The sequence below is a fragment of the Phacochoerus africanus genome, chromosome 2, assembly GCF_016906955.1.
Source record: "Phacochoerus africanus isolate WHEZ1 chromosome 2, ROS_Pafr_v1, whole genome shotgun sequence".
Lineage (NCBI taxonomy): Eukaryota > Metazoa > Chordata > Mammalia > Artiodactyla > Suidae > Phacochoerus > Phacochoerus africanus.
In genome coordinates, this window is record NC_062545.1 from 253,363,779 (window position 1) to 253,387,615 (window position 23,837).

At 40.7% G+C, this 23,837-nt stretch overlaps 1 protein-coding gene across 1 annotated transcript in view; it reads right to left on the bottom strand.

Moving 5' to 3' along the window:
- Nucleotides 1-23,837, bottom strand: part of SVEP1 (sushi, von Willebrand factor type A, EGF and pentraxin domain containing 1) — a 198,303-nt gene that overhangs the window by 11,675 nt on the left and 162,791 nt on the right. Inside the window, exons 38-45 of the mRNA XM_047768130.1 lie at nucleotides 19,769-22,560; nucleotides 17,149-17,374; nucleotides 15,061-15,216; nucleotides 12,280-12,343; nucleotides 8,775-8,948; nucleotides 6,926-7,102; nucleotides 2,373-2,543; nucleotides 784-879 (exon numbers count right to left, since the gene is read on the bottom strand). Coding sequence (XP_047624086.1) covers nucleotides 784-879; nucleotides 2,373-2,543; nucleotides 6,926-7,102; nucleotides 8,775-8,948; nucleotides 12,280-12,343; nucleotides 15,061-15,216; nucleotides 17,149-17,374; nucleotides 19,769-22,560 — 3,856 coding nt within the window. The remainder of the gene's footprint in view (nucleotides 1-783; nucleotides 880-2,372; nucleotides 2,544-6,925; nucleotides 7,103-8,774; nucleotides 8,949-12,279; nucleotides 12,344-15,060; nucleotides 15,217-17,148; nucleotides 17,375-19,768; nucleotides 22,561-23,837) is intronic.

Here is a 23,837-nt window from a genome sequence, read left to right on the forward strand (position 1 = left end):
CTGGAGCCCCTGCCTTGTTCAGTGGGTTAAGGATCTGGTGTGTGGTGTAGGTCGCAGACACGGCTCGGATCTGGTGTTTGGCTGTGGCGTAGGCTAGCAGCTATAACTCTGATATGACCCCTAGCTTGGGAACCTCCATATGCTGCATGTGTAGCCTCAAAGAGACAAAAAAAAAAAGAAACATATTTAAGACAGTAAAAAATTAAGATCACTTAATTACATTCTCCTGGAAGTCCAAATTTAAATGCATTTTCATGAGGATTGAAATTCTACATTGATTTAGCAAACATTGTGTAACCCTAACCCATTGTGTAAGGAATACCAACTTTCCTTATTTCCTTAATTGGGAAGAACTACCCTTAATGAATGGTGGGCGCTAAGTCTTACCTGCAGAGTACAGTGTTATGCAATGCCATGAATTTATATTAACTGCAGTGATGACTGGCAGAGAACATAAATGGTCTTGAGATGAAGGAGACCAAAGTTGGGAAACCTTCTATGACAAGCTCCTTCCCAAGAATGTTTCTGGAAACTTGTGTCAGGAGGCAGGTGGAATGGCTTTGGATGGATCTTGATAACTGTATTTTCAAAGTCACTAATACTCTAGATCTTCTGCAGCTAATTGACATACTTAGATCAGCCCTAAAGACTCTGTCTGGTCTGCTACAGGATTTAATGAGTGAATGCCTGCCATTAGTAAAGCCAGTTCCTGGTAGCAACCATGAGTTGGCAGCTTCCAGGAAAACCACTGGGACTCAAAGTAAGATCTGAGAACAGACTCACGCTCTTCGCAGAGACGCCCCATCCAGCCGTCTGGACAGAAACAAGCATTGGGGCGTTGGCAGATACCTCCATTCTGACACGGGAATCGACAGACAGCTGGAAAACAAGCAGGATGCATCAGAAATGTAGGAAATTAGAGAAGGGTGGATGTCAGAAAATAGAAATGTTCATTCACACTTCATAGTATTTCCCTGAATTGCATGTTAAGGGAGAGAAACAAAACCCCATCTCAAGATTTGGTTGGGGATAAACATGAGGGACTGAGAAGGGACATAAACAAGTTTGGGTAGTTCTGAGACTATCAAAAATTTACTAATTTAGGGAATCGGGCAGGAGGGAACAGAGTGGTTTATATAAAAGATAGTCTCATTTGATTTGGACCCAGAGAAATACCCCTTCCAGAAGATTTGAAAATTCCTTTCCGAAGGAGGCCTTTGATGCTCAGCCGCTATTTATATAAACGACTTTGCTCCCTCCCTTCTGTCCCGAATCCCCAAATTACTAAAACTTTGATAGCCTCTATGATGCAGGAGATAGATGGGCTCCAGGATAGACATTTACAACTGGCCTCTTGTTAACCCTTCCTGAGGCAGGAGGTAGATAGGCTCCAGGACAAACATTTAGAACCATTCCCCTGTCTACACTTCAAGATAGAAACAACAACAGGCACAAGGTGAATAACTGCTATTCTATAAACTTGTTAAGCAATGGTAATGGCAGGATGAAAAGAGGGGCTAAGCCCTGCTTGGGCAAAAGACCGAGAGGTCACATACTTCCTATTCTCAGGGTTCGGGAGACCCCAGGGTAACAAGTGCAGAGGGACCCCTCTGGGCCAGAAAGGGAGAGGGTGCCAGGCTGCAATCAGTCTAGATAACCTTCCCACAATGCCTCACTTTGGAATCCATCTTGGCCAAAAGACAGGCATGCAGATCAGGGAAGGGCCCTGTGTCTGGACAGGTGTGAAAGATAAAACAAGATAATTGGCCAAAGGAAAACAAAGACCCAGAAGAACTGTTCTATATAAATGATTCAAGTCACCTCCCTGGCACTCCTCACCCAGGGGGGACTCCTGCAGCACCCACACTTCTTTGGGTGTGTATTACTGCTTTACTTCTGCCTTAGATAAATAGACGACCTCTCTGTGTGCTCTCCCACACATTGTACTGGGTTTCTGACAATAAACGTCATACCTGTCTTTACAGTCTTTGCCTCCTTGAAACATTCTTGCTTTCAACAAGGGGCAAGAATCAGGGTAATTTTGCTTTTAGCCTCTACAAGGTCCACTTCCTGAGCAGAGACTTAAGATCTTCCGTCAAGCCAACATGCACTGCTGTCTCTCCAAAATCATCAGAGCTACTCAACCTAGTCTGTGTCCCTCCTGAGCTCGTCATAGTCATCCCTAGGTTGGATTTTATTTCTCTTTCAAAATCCAAAGCCACAGGGTTAAGGAAAATGACACAGATGTTAAAAGAAAACTGAAAACCAAGGAAAAATAAAACAGCATATATACAAGTTCTTGGCCATATCAGACTTCCATATACATTTTCCTACAGCTTCACTAAGAACTAACCATTCAAATAGTTCCTTACCTCTGCAGATAGGAGGTGATGTCCAGGTTCCATTCTCTAGGCAAACACTCCTTAGGGAGCCCTCCAACATGTATCCACTGTAACATGAGTAGGTGATCACGTCCCCATACTGATAATGTACGCCTCGGGCAATCGCATTTTCTACGTGAGTTGGTGGACCACATGAGATTTCTATAGCAAAAGTAAACACAAACAAACAAATAAAAACAAACAAACAAAAAACCCCAAAAACATTAAGCTCCTGGTATACTACTAACCCAGCCAGTGGAGGGGAGAGAAGACAGTCTCACCTCTAAGACTGAATTAAAGATGAAAGATAAAATACATAAAGGTAACCCTTTTCCCTACATAATATCTAAAAGACACTAGAAACTAAAAGCATCATCTGCTGCTGTCTATAAGTGTTAGCTGTATAAGAACAAAGATTTTATCTTCTGACTCACATGTTAAAGTGGAGCTATTTTATAGTCAAGAAGTCTTGCTTTCAGAAGTTCCCACTGTGGCTCAGTGGTAATGAACCTGACTAGTATCCATGAGGACACCATTTCGATCCCTGGCCTCCATCAGTGGGTTAAGGATCTGGCATTGCCATGAGCTGTGGTGTAGGTCACATTTGCTGCTTGGATACCCGGTTGCTGTGGCTGTGGTGTAGGCTGGTGGCTATAGACTCCTAGCCTGGGAACTTCCATCTGTCGCGAGTGTGGCCCTAAAAAAATAAAAAAAAAGAGAAAAAGAAATCTTGTTTTCTTATACCACCAAAAGAACTGCAAGAGAATTTTAATGATGGATGCTGATCAAATAAGATGACAAGCAGCATGGGGATTATTCGGAGTCTATCTTTTCAGAGTGAAGATTCATGAGCTGCTACTGCAGATTCCAGCATGGCTATTTCATGAGTGCCTAGGACAGTGCTTGGCATACAGTGGGCTCTTGAATACATACTGGGAAAATGAGTAAATGAATGACTATTGTCGCTAGCTTGAGGATGCTCAATTTACACAGCTTGCTGAGGTTTTTGAAATTCAAGGTTTCACGTTATTGCCTCCTCTTTTAAGACTCGGAAGCAATGACTTTCTTCCTTTGGAATGTGTAAGACTGAAGGCTAAACTTCTCTTTTAAAAGTGCATGTCCTGAATATTTACATAAAATTTTTTTTGCAATTCATTTTGCTTTGAGAAATTTTTACAAGAATAAACTGGATAGAGTTGTTCTGTGGTGCTTCACAAGACAAGGACTGGATTGGAGTCAGGACTCCCAGCAGTATCCGGTTTGTATAAAGCTAACTTCTAGATGAGCCTTCATGAACTGGCCTCAAAAATGTCACTTTGTGGTCAAAATATTACAGACTTGCCAGAGGGGATGATCATTTTCTCCGACTCTTCTGAGTTTTCTTTTCCTTCTAAGGTTGTTAAAAGTAGGCATTCAATCCATCAGATAACAAATCTGTATTAATGCCTACTATGCAGTGGAAACGGAAAATAAATATATGAAGAAAATGCTGTGCCTTTGCTCAGACAAATGGGTGAGGACAGACAAAAGAATACTGTCATACGGCTTAAAAAGAGCTGTATTAGAGGCCCAGACGCCATAGTGTAGAGGTGAATGTAACTAGTTAAGCCTAGGATTGTCATGGCATGAATAGCAGCGACCGGCCTTTGGACGGTGCTAAAGCTTGAGTGAATCAGGGGACTCTTGCTTCCAGGTGGGGGACCAGCCTGTGATAGGGCAATGATGGTTGGTTCACAGAAGAGGTTACCAAAGCATGGATTCCAGGCCACCTATGTGGGAGTCAGCCTTGCTTCCTATTAAAGATGTAAACTTCTAGGCTTGCTTGTTTCTGAGTCTGCATCTTACATACTCTCCCCAGGAGATTCTCATGCATACTAACTTTTAATCCCTGATTTGTAGTGACAGATATTAGGATGAGGTGAAAAGGATGAGGAAGGTGCCTGTTCGGGTCCCTCAGGAAGAGTATTTGTTCTCAAAGACTTCCTGTCTAATAGAAAATGCAAAAGAGGGGTTGAGGATAACAAATAACCATGGAAACTGTCTCCTCTCCTAGGCAACCCCTGATCTTCTCAAGAATATTGAGGAATAATTAAGCATGCAATGAAGGAACATTTGTAATAAGGGCATGTCTCTCCTTGTTCTTGCTTCCAGTGCTCTGACTGGTACGTCTCTGGGAGCCAAGACCAGTGTGGAGATATGTGGGCAGAATCAGGCCACTTGGCCTGCTTTTGCTCAGGCTGGTGGCTTCCAATGAGACCAGACAGTCAAGGCTTATACTTACTTAGTTCTTCCCACTTCACTAGGGGTAGGTTTCAAACCCTTGCTAAAATTATGGTACATACTTTCCAGAAGTAAAATCAAAATTCCAATGCTTCAGTGTGCTGCTAACTAAAAATTCAGGGACTTGGGGCTATTTTACAACTCTACCTATTAGGAGATATTGCAACTATATATCTATCTATTCATTTGTTCTTTAATACAAACCTCTAAGATAGGAATTAGTGGTGCTATTAGCAAATGAGAACTCCAAAGTTCAGAGAAGTTTGGGCACTAGCATAAGTTTAGCATTAGAAAGTTTTGAAGGTAGACTTCAAACCCAGGTATCATCGGATTTCAGAATTTCCCGTGGCTTTCATATGCACATTTTTTTATCTCATTAATTGGAGTGCAAATGTTCTGAGGAGGAAAGTCCCTGAAGACATAATATATTTTTATACTGTATAATAAGGTATCTCAATACCTTGCATCTAGTTAGACGCAATGAATATTTGTTAGTTGAGTGCTGCAGAGGAATTGGCCTGGACCATAAAGGAGAACAGGATATTGAGTAGGAGAGATGCTTTAAGTGTATTATTAGATGTCAAGAACTCCATAAAAAAAGGAAATAATGCCATTTGCGGCAACATGGATGGACCTGGAGATGATTATACTAAGTGAAGTTAAGTCAAAGACAAATACCATGTGATAACACTTGCAGGTGGAATCAAAAAAAAAAAAATGATACAGGAGTTCCCATTGTGGCACAGCAGAAACAAATCCGAGTAGGAACCATGGGTTATGGATCCGGCGTTGCCATGAGCTATGGTGTAGGTCGCAGACACAGCTCAGATCTGGCATTGCTGTGGCTGTGGCATAGGCTGAAATCAAAACCTCTGATTAGACCCCTAGCCTGGGAACCTCCATATGCTGTGGGTGAGGCCCTAAAAAGACAAAAGACAAATAAATAAATAAATAAATAATAAAATAAAATAATACAAATGAACTTATTTAAAAAACAGAAAGAGGAGTTCCCGTCGTGGCGCAGTGGTTAACGAATCCGACTAGGAACCATGAGGTTGCGGGTTCGGTCCCTGCCCTTGCTCAGTGGGTTAACGATCCGGCGTTGCCGTGAGCTGTGGTGTAGGTTGCAGACGCGGCTCGGATCCCACGTTGCTGTGGCTCTGGCGTAGGCCAGTGACTACAGCTCCCATTCAACCCCTAGCCTGGGAACCTCCATATGCCGTGGGAGCGGCCCAAGAAATAGCAACAACAACAACAATAACAACAACAAAAGACAAAAAAAAAAAAAAAAGAAAGACTCACAGATTTAGAAAACAAACTTATGGTTAACCAAGGGGGGGATAAATTAGGAGTTTGGGATTGACAGAGACACATTGCCATACATAAAATAGCACAGGGACCTACACTCCATATCATGTAATAACCTATAATGGAAAATAATCTGAAAAATAATAGATATAGATATGGGTAACGGAATCACTTTGCTGTACACCTGAAACTAACCCAACACTGCACATCTACTCTACTTCAATAAAAGGATAAAAATAAAACAGCAAATACTTAAGAAAATTAAAATATTCAAAAAGTCAAGAACAACAACAACAAAAAGTCAAGAGTTATCACAAGGCAGCAAAAGATGCTACCAGGTGTGTGCTGTATATTGACATGATGCAGGCATAGAGGTTCTCCAGGTGTGGTTCCAGGTCCAGCAGTATTCCCATCAATCCCATCTAGGAAGTTCTTAGAACTGCAAATTCTCAGACCTCACCCTAGATCTACTGAATCAGATACTCTAGGGTGGGCCCAGCAATCTATTTTCAGTAAGCCCTTTGAATGGTTCTGACACTTGCTCAAGTTGAAGAACCACTGTAGAAAAAATTTTGTGTTGCAAAACATCCATAGCCCATCAAGCATCAGTTTAGGGACTCTGATACTGTGGAGAAAAATGTGTAGTTTAGATTGAATATCTTGCCCAAGCTTAGAGAGTACATTTTGAAAATCTGTTCAGTAAATTCTGGTCAGGTAGGTTCTAGCCTAGTTTGGGAAATGTTTTTTATTTTTATGTTTGGAATTCACAAATCTTTAAAAAAATTTTTTAAGTAGCAACACAGAAGCTGATAACCATGATAAGACAGAGATCTAAACACCTATGGTTAAAAAAAAATAAACACCTATAGTTAAGTTACCTGCTTGAAGATAATCACACAAAGATAAGAAAATATTCTACACTCATGAAATTAAGTGGATTCCACATGTCAGCTTACTTTCACATTTGGCACTCGTCTGCGTCCACGTCTCGTCGGGGCGGCAGGTAATGATGCTTTGACCCTGGAGCAGGAACCCTTCCCTACACTTGATCGACACGTTCTGATCAACATAAAACTCCTTTTCAGAAAGCAGAGCATTCTCAGGGATCACAAAAGGGACAGGGCACGGATTTGCTGTTAAAAAGAAAAGGAAATGCTTACTGATATTTTCCCTCTGAGTTTATTTCTTTGAAGGCAAAGCATGAACTCTGCAGGAGAAGGGTTCTCAGTGATGATAATATGAGGCTGAAAAATATAGAACTGCAGGAGTACCCTGGAGTTCCCATCGTGGCTCAGTGGTAACGAACCCGACTAGTATCCGTGAAGACATGGGTTCGATCCCTGGGCTCACTCAGTGGGTTAAGGATCCGGCGTTGCCATGAGCTGTGGTGTAGGTCACAGATGCAGCTCGGATCTGGCATTGCTGTGGCTGTGGTGTAGGCAGGCAGCTGTAGCTCTGATTTGACCCCTTGCCTAGGAACTTTCATATGCTGTGGGTGCAGCCCTTAAAAGCTAAAAAAAGAACTTCAGGAGTTCCCACTGTGGTGCAGTGGGTTAAGAATTTGACTGCAGTGGCTCTAGTTTTGATCACTGGCCCAGTGCAGTGGGTTAAAGGATCTGGTGTTGCTGTGGTGCAGGTCAAAGCTGTGGTGCAGGTCGTGGCTATGGCTCAGATTCAATCCCTGGCCAGGGAGCTTCCATGTGCCATGGCTGTGTGTGTGTGTGTGTGTGTGTATTTATTCAATTGTTCAAAATATTCACAAATTTGTTTTGTAGCCACATGAAATTATCTGTCAGGATAAATATCAGATAAGATCTGAAAACACCAAGCTATTCACAAAGCTATTCAACCACTAATGCATGGTCCTAAAATTCTAAGATGGCAAATTAAATATTTGTCTCAAATTATGGTCCTTCAGTGGGGAAACCAAAGGCATGCTAGAAATCAAGAAATCAAATATTCCCTTCATATTTGAAGAACATTAAGAATATAGAATGACTCATTCTCACTCTCATTGGACTTTCTTTCACTGAACATCCTTCAGAAATATAAACCAGAGCAACACCAGCCATTTCTAAGTGGGCTGGATATAAGGTTAGACCCACATCATTATAAACAGAATTATCATAACTTAAGTTGCAGAGTTTGCCAGGCTTACTGATAAATATGAATTCTTTTCTACAGGTCTGAAGGAAAGACAGGAAATGATAATAGTGCAAGGACTTCTTGCTGTAATTGTGTAATGCACATATCAACACAGATTTCAAACAATTTCAGTTTTTCTAATTTTCAATGGCCACAAAAGAAGTCTTTGTGAGTGAGACGGGCATCCTCTGCATTCTGAAGACTCGGTTACTGCATTGTAACACATCAAACAATAACCAGAGTTCTCTGAATTTACACTCTGCTTGAGAATACTGTCTTAATTCCAGAGGTTATAACTAATTATCCTCTATTAACTATACTTACATATACTTTTTTCTATTAATATTGAATGTTAAATATATTTTCTTTCATCATCCCTTTCACACCCCCAAATTCATTATACATTTATGTCAATTTTTTTTTTCATTATGCTGCATTTTCTGTGAGTGCCTTGGACTTGTAATTATCCAAGGAATGTGATGAAAGCTGATTCTCAGACAGGATATTTTATATAACACAGTCAACATTAAAAAATATCCCACAGTATTTACTTTGGATACGCAAATCTCCCTTAGCAGAGTTTCCACTATGTTTTAGACATTTGGGGAATTAATTATAAAGCTGAATCTGATTTAAACCCCTCCTAAGGTCAACACACACGTTTGCAGAGAGGAACTGGGTGGCTCCAAGTCCCATTTTCAGTGCAGGAGGCCTCAGGCACCCCTTCAAGGCTGTAGCCTCTGTTGCAGGAATAGACCACGCTGAGTCCAGCGGTACTGTTTTCAACTTCAGCTTTTCCATTCAGAAATTCAAGTGGAGCTTCACACCTGGTCTCTAAAAAGAAAAACAAAAGCCTCATATTAAATGATTCTCCCAAGTCCTCTTTGCTTCCTCTGCTATAATTGCTAAAGGTACTCAGTGCAACATGGAGATATTAAGCTTACTTGTGATACGTGCTGAAGGAGGAAAAAAAACTATCATGAATAACTTTTGGATGAGTACATGCAGACAATTAAAGGTTGCAATTTTGCCCTATTGACTGGATCAGGTGTCTTTATGTATACTGTCACCTTTTGTTTTAATCATGCTGAGGGTATGGATGAGCAGGTGGCTAAATAAAGGAATTCTCACTTGTTCAATTGCTACAGTGGCCAAGAACCTTGCATACATTAATACATTTATTTCTTAAAACTCAGGTGGACCAGATAAAATACAGGACAGTCAGTTAAATTTGAATAACAGATAAAACAACAAATATATTTTAGTATAAGCATGGGCCCAGGATTACATGTAAAATATTTATGTTTAAAACTATTTTAATCGGATTTAAATTTAACTGTGCGTCCTGTTTTTGTTTGTTTATTTTGGCTAAGTTTACAATTTTACTTAAAACACCTCTGAGATGATCTCACTGTTGAAGTGAGGCTCAGAGAGATTAAATAACTCAGTCAAGGTCATACTGCTGGTAAGGAAAGATGAGATAAAATTATTGGAAGATGAAATATAATTGTGAAGTATTAAGAACAGGAAACCACGAGCTCGGGGGAAAATTAGAAGACATTTTAAATGGCTTCCAAGGATTTAAGGTCTCCACAAACTGATGGGTAGTTCCAATGTAGTTGTAAAGAATGATTTTGCACCAGTGAGAAATGTTAACAGGAATGTGCTAGGATCATCTTTCCTAAAATCTTAAAAACTGATTCTGAGTATTGATTTAATTATCTTTGTGAAGGCAGCGGATATGGTCCAGATCCATCACTTCTGCATCAGTAGAAGGTCAGTTCTAACTGTACATAGGATTCCCTGGGAAGCCTTGATGCCTACGGCCCCAGACCAGACTAAAAGAATCAGAATCTCTGTGTGGTAGTCTAGCTTTTGGTACTTTCTTAGAAGCTTTCCAAATGATCCTAATGCTCACTGAGCATTGAGAGCCATTGAATTCAGTGCTAACTGGCTTCTTTGGGCTTCTTTCAGCCTGGTCAGTATTACCTGTATTGGGACTATAGATCTTAGCTTTTTTTTTTTTAGGGCCATGCCTAAGGCATATGTAAGTTCCCAGGCTAGGGGTGCAATGGAGCTGTAGCTGCCAGCCTACACCACAGCCACAGCAATGCGGGATGCAGGCCACATCTTCAACCTACACCACAGCTCATGGCAACGCTGGATCCTTAACCCACTAAACGAGGCCAAGGATCGAACCGACCTCCTCATGGATCCTAGTTGGGTTTTTTAACTGCTGAGCCATGAAGGGAACTCCCAAGATTCTGCATTTCTAACAAGATCCCAACTACCACTGACGCTGCTGGTCTGGGAGCCACACTTTGAGAAGCTCTGGTCTAGGGAATCCTACTGATTTGAACAGACTTCGCTGAAGTCTGACTGATACAGATATCAATATATTTAATAATTAAATTATATAAGGATCTTATAATAGGTTAATCAGAATGAGTACTTTTTTCCCCTAGAAATATTTGTATTTTTTATACACTGAGGATAAAAGTACATAATAAAAATATATCAAAATATTTTTAAGCCCTGAATGACAGGATTAAAATTATTCTGTTGGCTTCTCTATATTTTCAAATTTTTTTTTGCAAAGAACTTGTGTCACTTATTTATCAATTGAGAGGAAACCACAGAGAATAATAGGATTTTATAACTATCTTTCAATTCAGAGGTCAAAACTATACAAACCATTATCACTGTAGTTTGAATTAAACTTGCTGTAAAATGGAAGCAATTGCCTTACTGACACCACAGCAGCGACTTATAGAGACTTATGTGTTTCTTCTTCACGCCCCTCTCTCCTTCCCTGCACGTACATTTATACACGTTTGGATCATGTCTAACTGAGATTAAAAAATGCTATTATCAGGAATGCCCACTGATGCCTGTCTGTGACTTGAGATGTGACTTGATGTTTATGCATGGATACACACCACACATACACACAAGTTTTTCAGAAAAAAAATCACATTCTCCTTTGAGTTTCAGCCATAAAAGGTTGCTGAACAGACTTAAGATTCCTATTACATATAAAAACAGCTCATTCATTATTCCAGAAGATATGGTTAGAACAACAGTGAACAAAAATTCAGGCATCTAGTGTCCTAGTGTTAGCTCTGTCACTGACTTCATGTCTGACACTGGGTGGGTCACGTCCCCTCTCCCTGCTCCCCTCTATTAATGGGTGAACTGAAGGGGCTGTAATAGATGATCGAAGCAGCACCTTCCAGTTTGAAAATGTTATGACTCCTCTATGATTCTTAAGAGAAAAAAATTCAAGCTTGCCATTTTGATTGGTTTGTAACTATTGTATCTAAAGACATTGGCAGAGGAATCATGTGAGCCAGATCCTGGGAATAAAGTCACGTGAATTCACCCACATCTTGTTAAAAAAACTTGGTTGTTCCTGTACAATGAGATTACACAAAATTCCACCAAAAATGTGAATGTTCATTTATTGAACAATGACATTTTAAGACGATGTCAGTATTTCCCAGTACTTTTACTCAGGCAAAAGCTCTGAGCCTTTAATTTATAATTAAAGCCTACTAATTTATAATTATTTTGGAGAAAAACCCACAAAAAGAAAGCAAGTGAACTCAATAATTAACTAGTTTCTAAACAAAATGTTTGCCATTCCAGAGTCAGCAATCTTGTGCTCTATTCTAATTTAATCATTAATCTCTGGGACAGTTTTTCACTCTTTTATGGTTTGGTGCCCTTGGGCATAAAAGCCCATTCAAAGTTCTCATACAGGAGTTCCCATCGGGGCTCAGCGGTAACAAACCTGACAAATAGCATGGGGACACAGGTTCAATTCCTGGCCTTGTTCAGTGGGTTAAGGATTCAGCATTGCTACAAGCTGTGGTGTGGGTTGCAGCTGTGGCTCAGATTCTGCATTGCTGTGGCTGTGGTGTAGGCTGACAGCAGTAGCTCTGATTTGACCCCTAGCCTGAGAAATTCCATATGCCTCGGGTGTGGCCCTTAAAAAAAAAAAAAAAAGTTTTCATATAGCTCATGGAGTTAACTTTTTAAATTATAAAATAGCTCGTGGAGTTAACTTTTTAAATTATAAAACAACTGATACAGAAAGTGTGGCCATATTGTTATTTTGCATCCTTAGCATCATTTGTGGGGGATCAAGTGTCATTTGACTTACTTTTGCACGTCGCCACCCCTCCACTCCACTGTCCGTTCTCCTGACAGACCCGTTCCCTGCTCCCCTGTGGATCAAGGAAAACAGGTCATTGACAAGATGCTACTTCTATAATGAAAAAATAAGGGAAAGCAGAGTCATCTCAGCTGTGAACTTGAAACTCTCGGCATCACGATGCTAAATGAATTTAGTAAGTAAATATAGTTTTAGAGGTAGGTTTCGACTTCCAAAAATGTTCTCATCAAATTGCCTCAAAATTCATATTCTGGAGGACTAGTGTCATTAAGGTACAGACTTTGTTTCCCTTTCATTTATATATCAAGTAGTTAAAAATCAATAGGAAAGATGGATGGAGAACGAAGTCTCAGTGAGGTATATTTGCTTAGGGGATTTTAAAAATATTTTGAATTGAATTTTCAATACCTGAGAGGTAACAGTAAAGGTGAATTAGTTTTTTTATACCCTTGAACATGTCAAGATATCTTCTTGGCATCAGGATTGAATTTTTGACCCTGTAAACTTATCCATTAAAGATAAGCTTAACCTACTAAGTCCCCATGTAAGTAAAATTTTAAATATTTCAAGAAAAAATGTAATTGTAATGTATACATGTAAGGATAACCTGACCCCCTTGCTGTACAGTGGGAAAATAAAAAAAAATTATAAAAAAAAGAAAGATGATAGCTCTACTAAAATAAATAAATAAATAAATAAATAAATAAATAAATATTTCAAGTAGAAATCTTTCTTCCTTCCTTTCTTCCTTCCTTCCCTCTCTGCCATCTTTCTTTCCCCCCTCCTCCTTCTTTTCCCTCTTATTGTTATTGTTTTTTTGGTCTTTTTAGGGCCGCACCTGCGGCATATGGAGGTTCCCAGGCTAGGGGTCTAATCGGAGCTGCAGCCACCAGCCTACGCCAGAGCCACAGCAACGCGGGATCTGAGCCACGTCTGCAACCTACACCAGAGCTCATGGCAACGCTGGATCCTTAACCCACTGAGCGAGGCCAGGGATTGAACCCGAAACCTCATGGTTCCTAGCCATATTTGTTTCCGCTGCGCCATGACGGGATCTCCCCTGTTATTATTATTTTTATATATTTTTAAGGCCACACCTATGGCGGAAGTTCCCAGGCTAGTGGCTGAATCAGAGCTGCCAGCCTAAGCCACAGCCACAGCTACAGCCATGCCAAGCCACACCTGTGACTTATGCTGCAGCTTGTGGCAACACCAGATCCTTAATCCACTGAGCGAGGCCAAGAATTGAACCCACATCCTCACAGATACTAGTTGTGTTCTTAACCTGGTGAAGTCAGGACAGGAAATCCATTTTTTTTTTTTTTAATTGGAGTATAGTCGATTTACAGTTTTGTGTCAATTTCTGCTGTACAGCAAAGTGACCCAGTCATACATATACATATATATACATATTTTTAGGGCCACAGGTGTGACACATGGAAGAGTTCCCAGGCCAGGGATTGATTCGGAGCTGCAGCTGCTGGCCTACACCACAGCCACAGCAATGTGGGATCCAAGCAGAGTCTGCAACCTACACCACAGCTCATGGCAACGCCAGATTCCTAACCCTCTGAGCGAGGCCAGGGATCAAACCCTCATGGATGCTAGTTGGGTTTATTTCCACTGAGCCACAAGGGGAACTCCTATATACACATTCTTGTTCTCATACTATGTTCCATCAGGTTCTACCCCAAAAGACTGGATATAGTTCCCTGTGCTGTAGAGTGGGACCTCATTGCTCATCTATTCCAAATGTAATAGTTTGTATCTACCCACCCCAAACTCCCCATCCAACCCACTTCCTCCCTCCTCCCCCTGACAACCAACCACAGGTCCACTCTTCATGTCCTTGATCTGTTTTTGTTTTGTAGATAGGATTTTAATATTACAAAGCAGGTGAGCTCTTGAGACCTAACTTGATCTATGGTTAGAACTGCTCTGAGGAGTTCCCTTCGAGGCACCGCAGAAACAAATCTCATTAGGAACTTGTGGGTTCGATCCCTGGCCTTGTTCAGTGGGTTAACGATCTGGCGTTGCTGTGAGCTGTGGTGTAGATTGAAGATGTGGCTTGGATCCTGCGTTGCTGTGGCTCTGGCATAGGCCGGTGGCTACAGCTCAGATTGGACCCCCCTAGCCTGGGAACCTCCATGTGCCATGGATGTTGCCCTAAAAAGGACAAAAAAAAAAAAAAAAACAAAAAAACTGCTCTGAGGAGTTTTCAGGCCACACCTGCCATGTGGGACCCTGGCATCTCAATCAAAACCCCTCTAAGTTATTTGAGCCCATTGTTTGAGGAAATCCTAGCTCTGCACACCCAAATCCCTATGGTCACCTCCCCAGAGTGACAGATGGACTGTCCTGTTGCACAGTACGATTAACAGGAGGCCAAAACACAGGTTTAAATGACCAACTGAGATCAGAGTACCAGTCTTGTGGCTGGTATACAAACTTCCTCTTTTTTTCATGGCTTTAATTTTTAAATTTGAGACTTTTTTGCTTTTTAAAATTATAAGTCGTTTAAAATATTTCCTATAAAGTGTTATATACATCTATAAAGTGTTCTATGTGTGTGTGTGTGCATTATATATGTACAAAGTATTATATATATGTGTTTTATGTGTGTGTGTGTGTATCTTAGATATAAGGTAACAAAGTTTAAAAAAATCTTTTAGGACCAAAATCAATGAAACAAAATGGTACAATATTAAACATATACCTAAGTATATTGCAAAAACAAATGAACTCTAGTTGAATAATTTGTTTGCTTACCTCTAGTTCATAGCCAGTTTCACAGTGATAAACAATTGTGCTTTCAAAGCTGTATTCACTGCCAAACACAAACCCATGTTCTGGACTTTCAGGTTTCCCACAAGAAACTGGACTGCAGGATTCATCAGAAAATAGTGGCTCCCAGGTGCCATCCAGCTAAACAACAAGTTTTAAGTTACATTTAGGAATTAGTACTTCTGAATGAAGAAGTCTGCAAATATTAGTCATATTACAAGATAATCCCCAATAAGATAGATAAAGGATGGATACTTTGGTCCTACTTCTGCTGCTTATTACCTTTGGCCTTAAAAAAGACACATTGATTATTAGATGGCCTTAATAGGCATCACTAAACAACTTTAGACATGTCTTAAACTCAAAAACACCAAGGGAATCCTTTAAAAAAAATCAAGAACACCAAGAAGTATGTTTTCATTATGATGCATAAACACTGGATGGTTGATACAAATATTCCATGATTTATACTAATACATCCTTCTTACATAATTCTACATCTCAATCTAAAATTTATGAGAAACAGCAACTTTTAGGCAAACGACCCAAAGTTAAAAAGATGGCTAGCTTTTTTCTCCATTCCAGCATGAATACTTGAAAATACTCTATCATACATTGTAAGTCACATAGTTGAAAAAGACACACAGACACACACACACTTTATTTTCCCGCCTCCACAATTAGAACCAACATTTTTTTTTTGGGGGGGGGGCTGCACCCATGATATATGGAGGTTCCCAGGCTAGGGGTTGAACTGGAGCTACAGCTGCCAGCCTACATCACAGCCACAGCAATATCAGATCCGAGCCGTGTCTGCAACCTACACCACAGCTCACTGCAACACCCAATCCTTAACCCACTGAGTGAGGCCAGGGTATTACTATTAACTTTTAAAAGCTACATAGTATTGTTTTCTTTTGATATATCTGAAGCTTATTTTGGCATATATTAATTTTTCCCCTAGTAGTTAAGTCATTATATCAGCATGATTTTTTTTTTTTAATTTTATGGCTGCATCTATGACACATGGAAGTTCCCAGGCCAGGGATTGAATCCACATTCCTGGAACCTGAGTAGCAACCTGAACCACTGCAGCTGGATTCTTAACTCACTGCACCACAGTGGGAACTCCCAGCATGATTTCTTTATTAATGATTCCTTTCTTCACTATCTTGTGATGAATCCTTTATCAGGATCTACTTTTGACTGATTTCTTTCATTCCATTCATTTTCCCTTATAGCAAATTTTATACTAATACCACATTAATAGGAACTCAGAAATTTTAAGTAACTTTATTAAAGTGACACATGTAGGAAGTAGAGGTAGAATTTGATTCCAATTTACATTTCTGCTACTTTCTACTAAAACTGGAAGCATAATTGGTAATAGTCAGGGCTCATTTCTACACAGAGTGTCTATGCATGATTAACTTGTCATGAATCTCTTGTTATATTTTAACATTTCATCTTCCTTTGGCACTTTGTATCTACCCTTGGCACTTTCTTATTTTTAAAAATGGGAATATTGGAAGGAAAGATATATTTTTATATTTCTACCAAAAAATTTTGCAAATTATTTGACATGATTGGAAACTTGAGGCATTTTCTCTTTTCAGGACAGCAAGATATTGCTTGTGTGGGTATATCTATATCTATACGTATATCTGTATCCACCCACTTACACACATATGGTATAATATACACTTACACATATATCCACACACACACACGTAGTATAATATACCCTTACGTATATTTTCACACACACATGAATATACACTTACATGTATATCCACATATGCGATACAGTATACACTTACATATATATATACACACACACATACATATGTAACATAATATACACTTACATATATATCCACACACACAGTATAATATACACTTACATATATACACACACATATAGTAGAATACGCACTTAGATATATACCCACAAACACTCACATATACGGTATAGCATACACTTACATATATATCCACACGCACACACACACACAGTGTAATATACATAAATGAGTTACATCTACATGTTCTAATTAAGACAAGGCATCTTACCTGACAGGTTGATATATTAACTCCCTCATAGGTATACCCTTCTGCACATGACACAGAAACTTGCTTATTTACACTGAAATCATCCCCATGAACAATTATATGTGTTAGGTTTGCTGGCAGAGGACATTTTTTAGGGCTGCAGGAGATTCTCTCAGGGAACCAATGGCCATCTTTCTGACAGGTGAATGTATCTATATCTGTATCCATCATATAACCTTCCAGACACCTGAAATGGGGAAGCAAAACGAGTGCCTTAAGGGGAGTGCAATAGAGTTGGTGAGTTATCCTCAGACTCAAGAAACTGTTATAAAGTTCAGTAGACATTTTCTGTGATATATTAAAACCGACCCAAATGTCAGAGGGATGGAGTCACCACGCAAAACTAGCGAGACACAATGATAACTGGATCAATCCTTAGTTCTCCATTCAGGATTATCCAAGTCCAAAGGTGCTTCACACATTGTTGACATGATTTCCCTTTGTTCTGGGTATCATTGTCGAATTCATTTTTATTCCCCAAATATCTAACAGTTCAAGAAATTCTAGACCAAGTCCAAAACAGGCTCAGATACTAATAAGAATATAACACAATTAATATTTACTGGGAATCCACCTTGTGCCAAGCACTATTCTAAGCCTTTCACATAGGGTACTTCTTTTCATCTTGTTTAGTAGATATTGTGTTCCAGTAGTACGGGTGTTCAAACTCAGGTCAAACTGGCCCTAAACCCTCTATTATTTTTAAAATTTGCATTTATTCATTCGGCAGATGTTTACAGAGCACTTATTAAATGCTAGTCACTGTTCTAATTGCTCTACAAACATTAACTCATTTAATTCTCATGTCAACTCTATCAATAGGTGTGATTATTATCTTTATTCCCATTTTGCAGATGATGAAACAGACACCAGAGAGATTAAGTAACTTCCCCGGGGAAGCAACAGTGCTGAGATTCCTACCTAGGGAATCTGGCGCTACAGTCCGTGCTTTCACCCCTATACTATGCTGCTTTTTATTTATTTTTGCTTTTTAGGGCTGTGCCTGTGGTATACAGAAGTTCCCAAGCTAGGGGTTGAATCGGAGCTATAGCTGCTGGCCTACACCACAGCCAGAGCAACACAAGATCCAAGCTGCATCTGCAACCTACACTACAGCTCACGGCAACATCGGATCCTTAACCCACTGAGTGAGGCCAGGGATCGAACCTGAGTCCTCATGGATACTAGTCAGATTTGTTTCTGCTGCACCAAGATGGAAACTCCTGCTTTTTAAATTAAACTGTTTAATTAACAGAGGTTTATTAGGTGGATATATTTTTAAAATTTCACACACTACCAGGCTAGGTAGGAGGTGCAGGTTTCGCAAACTTGCAAAGAGATCTGTTTACTCATAAGTGGCGATCTGAAGATAATCAACACACAAGGAATAACAGAGGAGTCTTAAGAAGCAGGCCGTATTGTGACTTCTCAAGATATCTAATAACATCAACATCCAAAAAGAAAACTGAAAACGTATTTCAAAAGCAAGGAATAATTTTTGCTTTTCTTCTTGGTGCATAATCCACTAATCATTAGCTTCTATATCATTGACAATCCTCCCCTGGGTCTATTTCTTACTGCACTTAAGAGAAAATGTGTACAACAGACCAGGTGAAGAAGAGTTACTGAATTATAAACAAAATCTAAGAAGCCCACATATGAAGGATAATCCATAATTCCTTCAGAGATATCAGTAAAATATAAATTGATTCAGATGGTTGAAATGTATTTGTACATTATGGGCATTTATTCTAATAAAAATCTAATTTATAAATTCATTCCACATTTTCTCATCTTTTTTTTTTTTGTCTTTTTTTCATTTCTTGGGCCGCTCCCGCGGCATATGGAGGTTCCCAGGCTAGGGGTCTAATCGGAGCTGTAGCTGCCAGCCTACACCAGAGCCACAGCAACGCAGGATCCGAGCTGCTTCTTTGACCTACACCACAGCTCACGGCAATGCCAGATTGTTAACCCACTGAGCAAGGGCAGGGATCGAAACTGCAACCTCATGGTTCCTAGTCAGATTCGTTAACCACTGTGCCACGACAGGAACTCCATCTCATCTTTTTTAACTATCACATTTTAGATGGGGAACTTTTCAGCAAAAATCACCAGGTATGCATTAAATGCTTAGTTTGTTCAGCATTTATGTTGACCAATGAAAGTATGTGATTTTTTTGACCTGAAGTCTCAGATTTTGCCTTATTTCCCCAACATATACATATATGAATATAATCATTAGGCGATACCACGGAAATTTTTTAGCATAACATTTAAAAAAGAGCTGGTGATTTAAGGGATATTACAGCTAAAGGATCTTGCTGTTCCATGAAGCTCAACAGAATATAATAATAATTATATTAGGAACTACAATCTGAAAATGTAGAAGTTTATTTTTATAAGCCAATGGATTTCTGCATAATTATGGGTAGAATAAAGCCAAGTGTTAAAAGCTTCAGTTTTGGGAAAGCAGTCCAGAGATGGCGTTTTCTTCCCAATTAGCTAACGTTTGGACCTATCCCTTTTCATTTCACAACCCTCCTGCTTGTGCCCCTCAGAGAGTCTAAAACCATGGTCTTACCTGAGTCTCACTTTACTTTCATAGGTGTGTGCCTCTCCAGTGGCCACGGCATTGGGAACAGATGGTGGGGGTCCACAGGACAGGGGCTCGCAGACTGGATAAGGCTGGCTCCATGTCCCTTTCTCTGTACAAGTCAGATCTGAACTGCCTTGCATTACATACCCGGACCTGCAGTTGTAAGTTATCACATTTTCCTGCGAAGAACCACTCTCACTGACGAATGCATTTGGTATCACTGGGGGGGAACCGCAAAAAGTGTGTTCACAGCTTGGGAAGCTAGTGCTCCACTGGCCATTGGCTTCACAGGTGATTTCTGAAAGTCCCAGGAGCTGGAAGCCTTTGAAGCACCGAATCCGAGCTGCTTTTCCACAACCAAAATCTGTCCCGTTGATGGCTCCATTTTGAATTACTGGTGTGGAACACCTGCAAGGCAGGCAGGAAGGTGGGCTGCCACTCCAGGAGTTATTGGAGAGACACCTTCTGGAAGGACTTCCATGGAGCTTGTATCCGGGAAAACACTGATACTGTATATGCCCCCCATGATAAAAGGAAAAACCATTAGGAAAGCCATGGGGTAGATCTTCAGGAGGCCCACAGCTGGCTGGTTTACAGAGAGGAAACTGGGCATCCCAGTTACCATCTGACTGACAGGTGAGTTTGGGGGCACCGTGCAACATGTAGCCCTCCTGACAGCGAAACTCCACCTCCTTCCCAAAGCCATAGTCCAGGCCATCCATCACCCCATTTGCCACCTGTGGTGGTGGGGCACACCTGACAGGCACACACATGGGAGTGGTTCCGCTCCAACTTCCATCAGCAAGACAAAACCGACTGCTGGCCCCCTCCAACAGGAACCCCACATTGCAAATGTACTCAACCTCTTTTTGGAATGTATACTCATTTCCTTTCACCTGGCCATTGGCTAAGACTGGGGGTGAACCACAGTCCACAGGAATACAAACTGGCTCCTTCCCATCCCAATTCTCATTTTCTTGGCACGTTCTCCTCTCAGTGCCATTCAACACATACCCAGGATTACACTCGTAGTACAACACGCTCAGGTATGTGTAGCTGCTTCCTTTGATGGAGCCATTCAAAACTGGATTTGGTTTTTGGCATGATATGGCCTCACAGTGTGGAGAAGTGCCACTCCATTCTCTATTCTGCAGACAAAGTCTTAGGTCAGAACCCACCAGAGTGTATCCCGGTTTGCAGCTATACTGCACAGCGCTGCCCATGGTAGTCTCCGTAAAATGCAAAGAGCCGTGTTCGGGAGCAGCAGGGAGGTTACATTCAATTGAAATGCAGGATGGAGCACTGCCATTCCAAGTTCCGTCTTCCTGGCAGATCAGCACAGGGTTCCCCAAGAGTTCGTATCCTGGATGACAGGTGTACGAAACCATGGTGTTGTACAGAAATTTGGCTGAATGTGTAGCAACAGACCCCTTTGTGTTTTCCCAGGTTTTACCCACTGTTTCCAGATGATGAGGAGGGTGAGGAGTCAGATACGGAACTTCCATCATGTCGTCTTCTTGGGTAAAATACCCCTGACCATCTTTGACTTTATTACAGTCTCCAAAATCAATGTGAGGAGGGAGACCACAGTCTACGGGTACACAGGTGGGGACGGAGCTCGACCAGCCCGATTCTTCACAGGTCTGCATGGCGTGACCAGCGACCTGGAACCCAGGGAAGCAGCTGTAGATGATCATGGCACCGTAGCTATAATCTGCACCTTCTACGAACCCATTTTCAATGGGCTGTGGGGGATCACAGTGGATGGCACTGCAAGATGGGACATCCACGTCCCAATCACCTGTCTCTAAACAAGTCAAGGCTTTGGGGCCCTCAAGTCTGAAGCCTCGGTCACAAGAGTACGTAATGGTTTGCCCATAGTGTAGGTTTGTGTAAGAGAATTTGCCATTCGAAATCTCCTTGGGTTTGGAGCACTCAATAGGTTTACAGGTTGGTTTTTTCCCCAGCCAGTGACCATCTTCTCCACAAAGAGTGGTAGTATTTCCCACCAACTCAAAGCCTGGCTTGCAGGTATAGAGAGCTGTGCTCAGGTAGGCAAGACCTTGCACATCAACGATGCCGTTGAGGATTTCCTCAGGCTGGGGGCATTCTACTGGAACACATTCTGGCAGTGGAGAGCTCCAGGTCCCATCAGCTTGGCAGAAGGTGGTAGGATCTCCTCTTAGGAAAAACCCATCCACGCAAGAATACTTGACAGTACTTCCAAAATGAAGAGCAGAAGAAGGAGCAGGGACACCAAAAGAAATCAGGGGAGGTGGGAGGCAAAGAACCATCTTACAGACAGGAAAGGAATCATTCCATTGCTGGGATGGCAAGCATTTCAGGACAGACGGGCCCTGGAGGGCATGCCCTTCTTTACACGAAAATGTCACCACTCCCACATCTGTGGTCAGCTCCTTCAGTACAAGCTGGTTTTCCAAGAGAGGGGGCTCTGGGCACTTGGTGGGCATGCACTTTTGGTTCGGCTTCTTACTCCATTTGCCAGATTTCAGGCATGTCCAAGAATGATCACCAATAAGCTCATAACCCTCATTACAGAAAAACTGAACCTTGGACCCTACTTCAAAATTTTCTCCTTTCATGTAACCATTCTGGATCGGGGGAGGCTTTCCACAGTTGAGAGGGATGCAGGACAGAGGGGATTCACTGTGCCAGTGGCGATTGGCTTGGCAGACAAATACAGGACTTCCAATTGACTTATAGCCAGGGTTACACCGGTATCTCACTTCACTCTCAAAGGTCCTGCCGGTTGTATGCTGGATAACGGAGAAAACAATGAAGTACAATTTATACGACAGATAACATAACAAAATAAAATCAATCATAGTTAAAAGAAAGCTAAACTGAAATGCCTATGTTAAAATGAATCAATTAAAACATACGCAAATGAGGACTTCCATTTTTTCCAACAGATCCATTTTATTTCTTTATTTTAAATAAAGGAAAAGGATGGTAGGAGCCCAAGTTAGATAATCCCTACCATAGAAATGTTTACCACAGCACTGAGCCCATAATAAATAAAAGATCAATAGTTTCTAAACTGACTGATGAATTGATGGAGCAATACCAAAAATTATAAATTACTCGGTATACTCAAAAAAAGCTTGCCGACCAAAGCAATGCTATGGTTTTTGTTTTAACCACAGAAAAGGAAACATACTTATATATACACTACATTTTTTTTAAAATGTGGTGAGATAATAAAGTACCAAGTTTTTTTTTTTAATGGATATGGTCTTAAGACGACTGTCGGAGTTTTGTGTTCCTTCTTAAAGTACTTTTAAAGATCCCTATCATAAGAGTGGAAAATCAAAATTAATATTTTATCTTTTAAACAAAAATTTTAATATTCATGGTTTCAACATTCAAATATATAAGCGTACAATATAGTAAGAGGTAATTTTTGGCAATAGAAAGATGAATTAGTTGTGAAAACATTAAAGTGATCACACTGGTTCTTTTGTTGGTGAGAATGGTAACGTCTAGCTTCCGTGATGCAGTAAATGGCTTGGTAGTTGGCCAGTTATGATTCTTATTCTCCCTCCCACTTAGTTATTTGTTTGGTTTACTCCTTTACTTCTTGGGTACCCCCATATGCACATAAACATTATGCCATCATAGACCTCGTCTGTGTTACTAAACACTAGATGTCCTGTGCTTATCTGGCACCTAGTAGGAGCTCCAGAAATATCTGTTAAGTGAATAAGTGAAGAAAGCCTCCTTATATATACTTGGATACTCTCTTCCAGTGGGAAGCTCATACATCTGAGCAAAGGTCATAAATAAAAGGCTTTTACTGTTTTAGAATATAAAGGAGAAAAGGCACTCTCTATGTATGGGTTTTAAAAAATCTTTAATTAGAACACTGTCTGCTCTGATTGCTTTTGGAGTTCCCACTGTGGCTCAGCAGTAACGAACGCAACTAGGGTCTATCTTGCCTCACTCAGTGGGCTAAAGGGTCTGCCATTGCTGTGAGTTGTGGTGTAGGTCACAAACATGGCTTGGATCTGGCATTACTGCCTAGGCCAGCAGC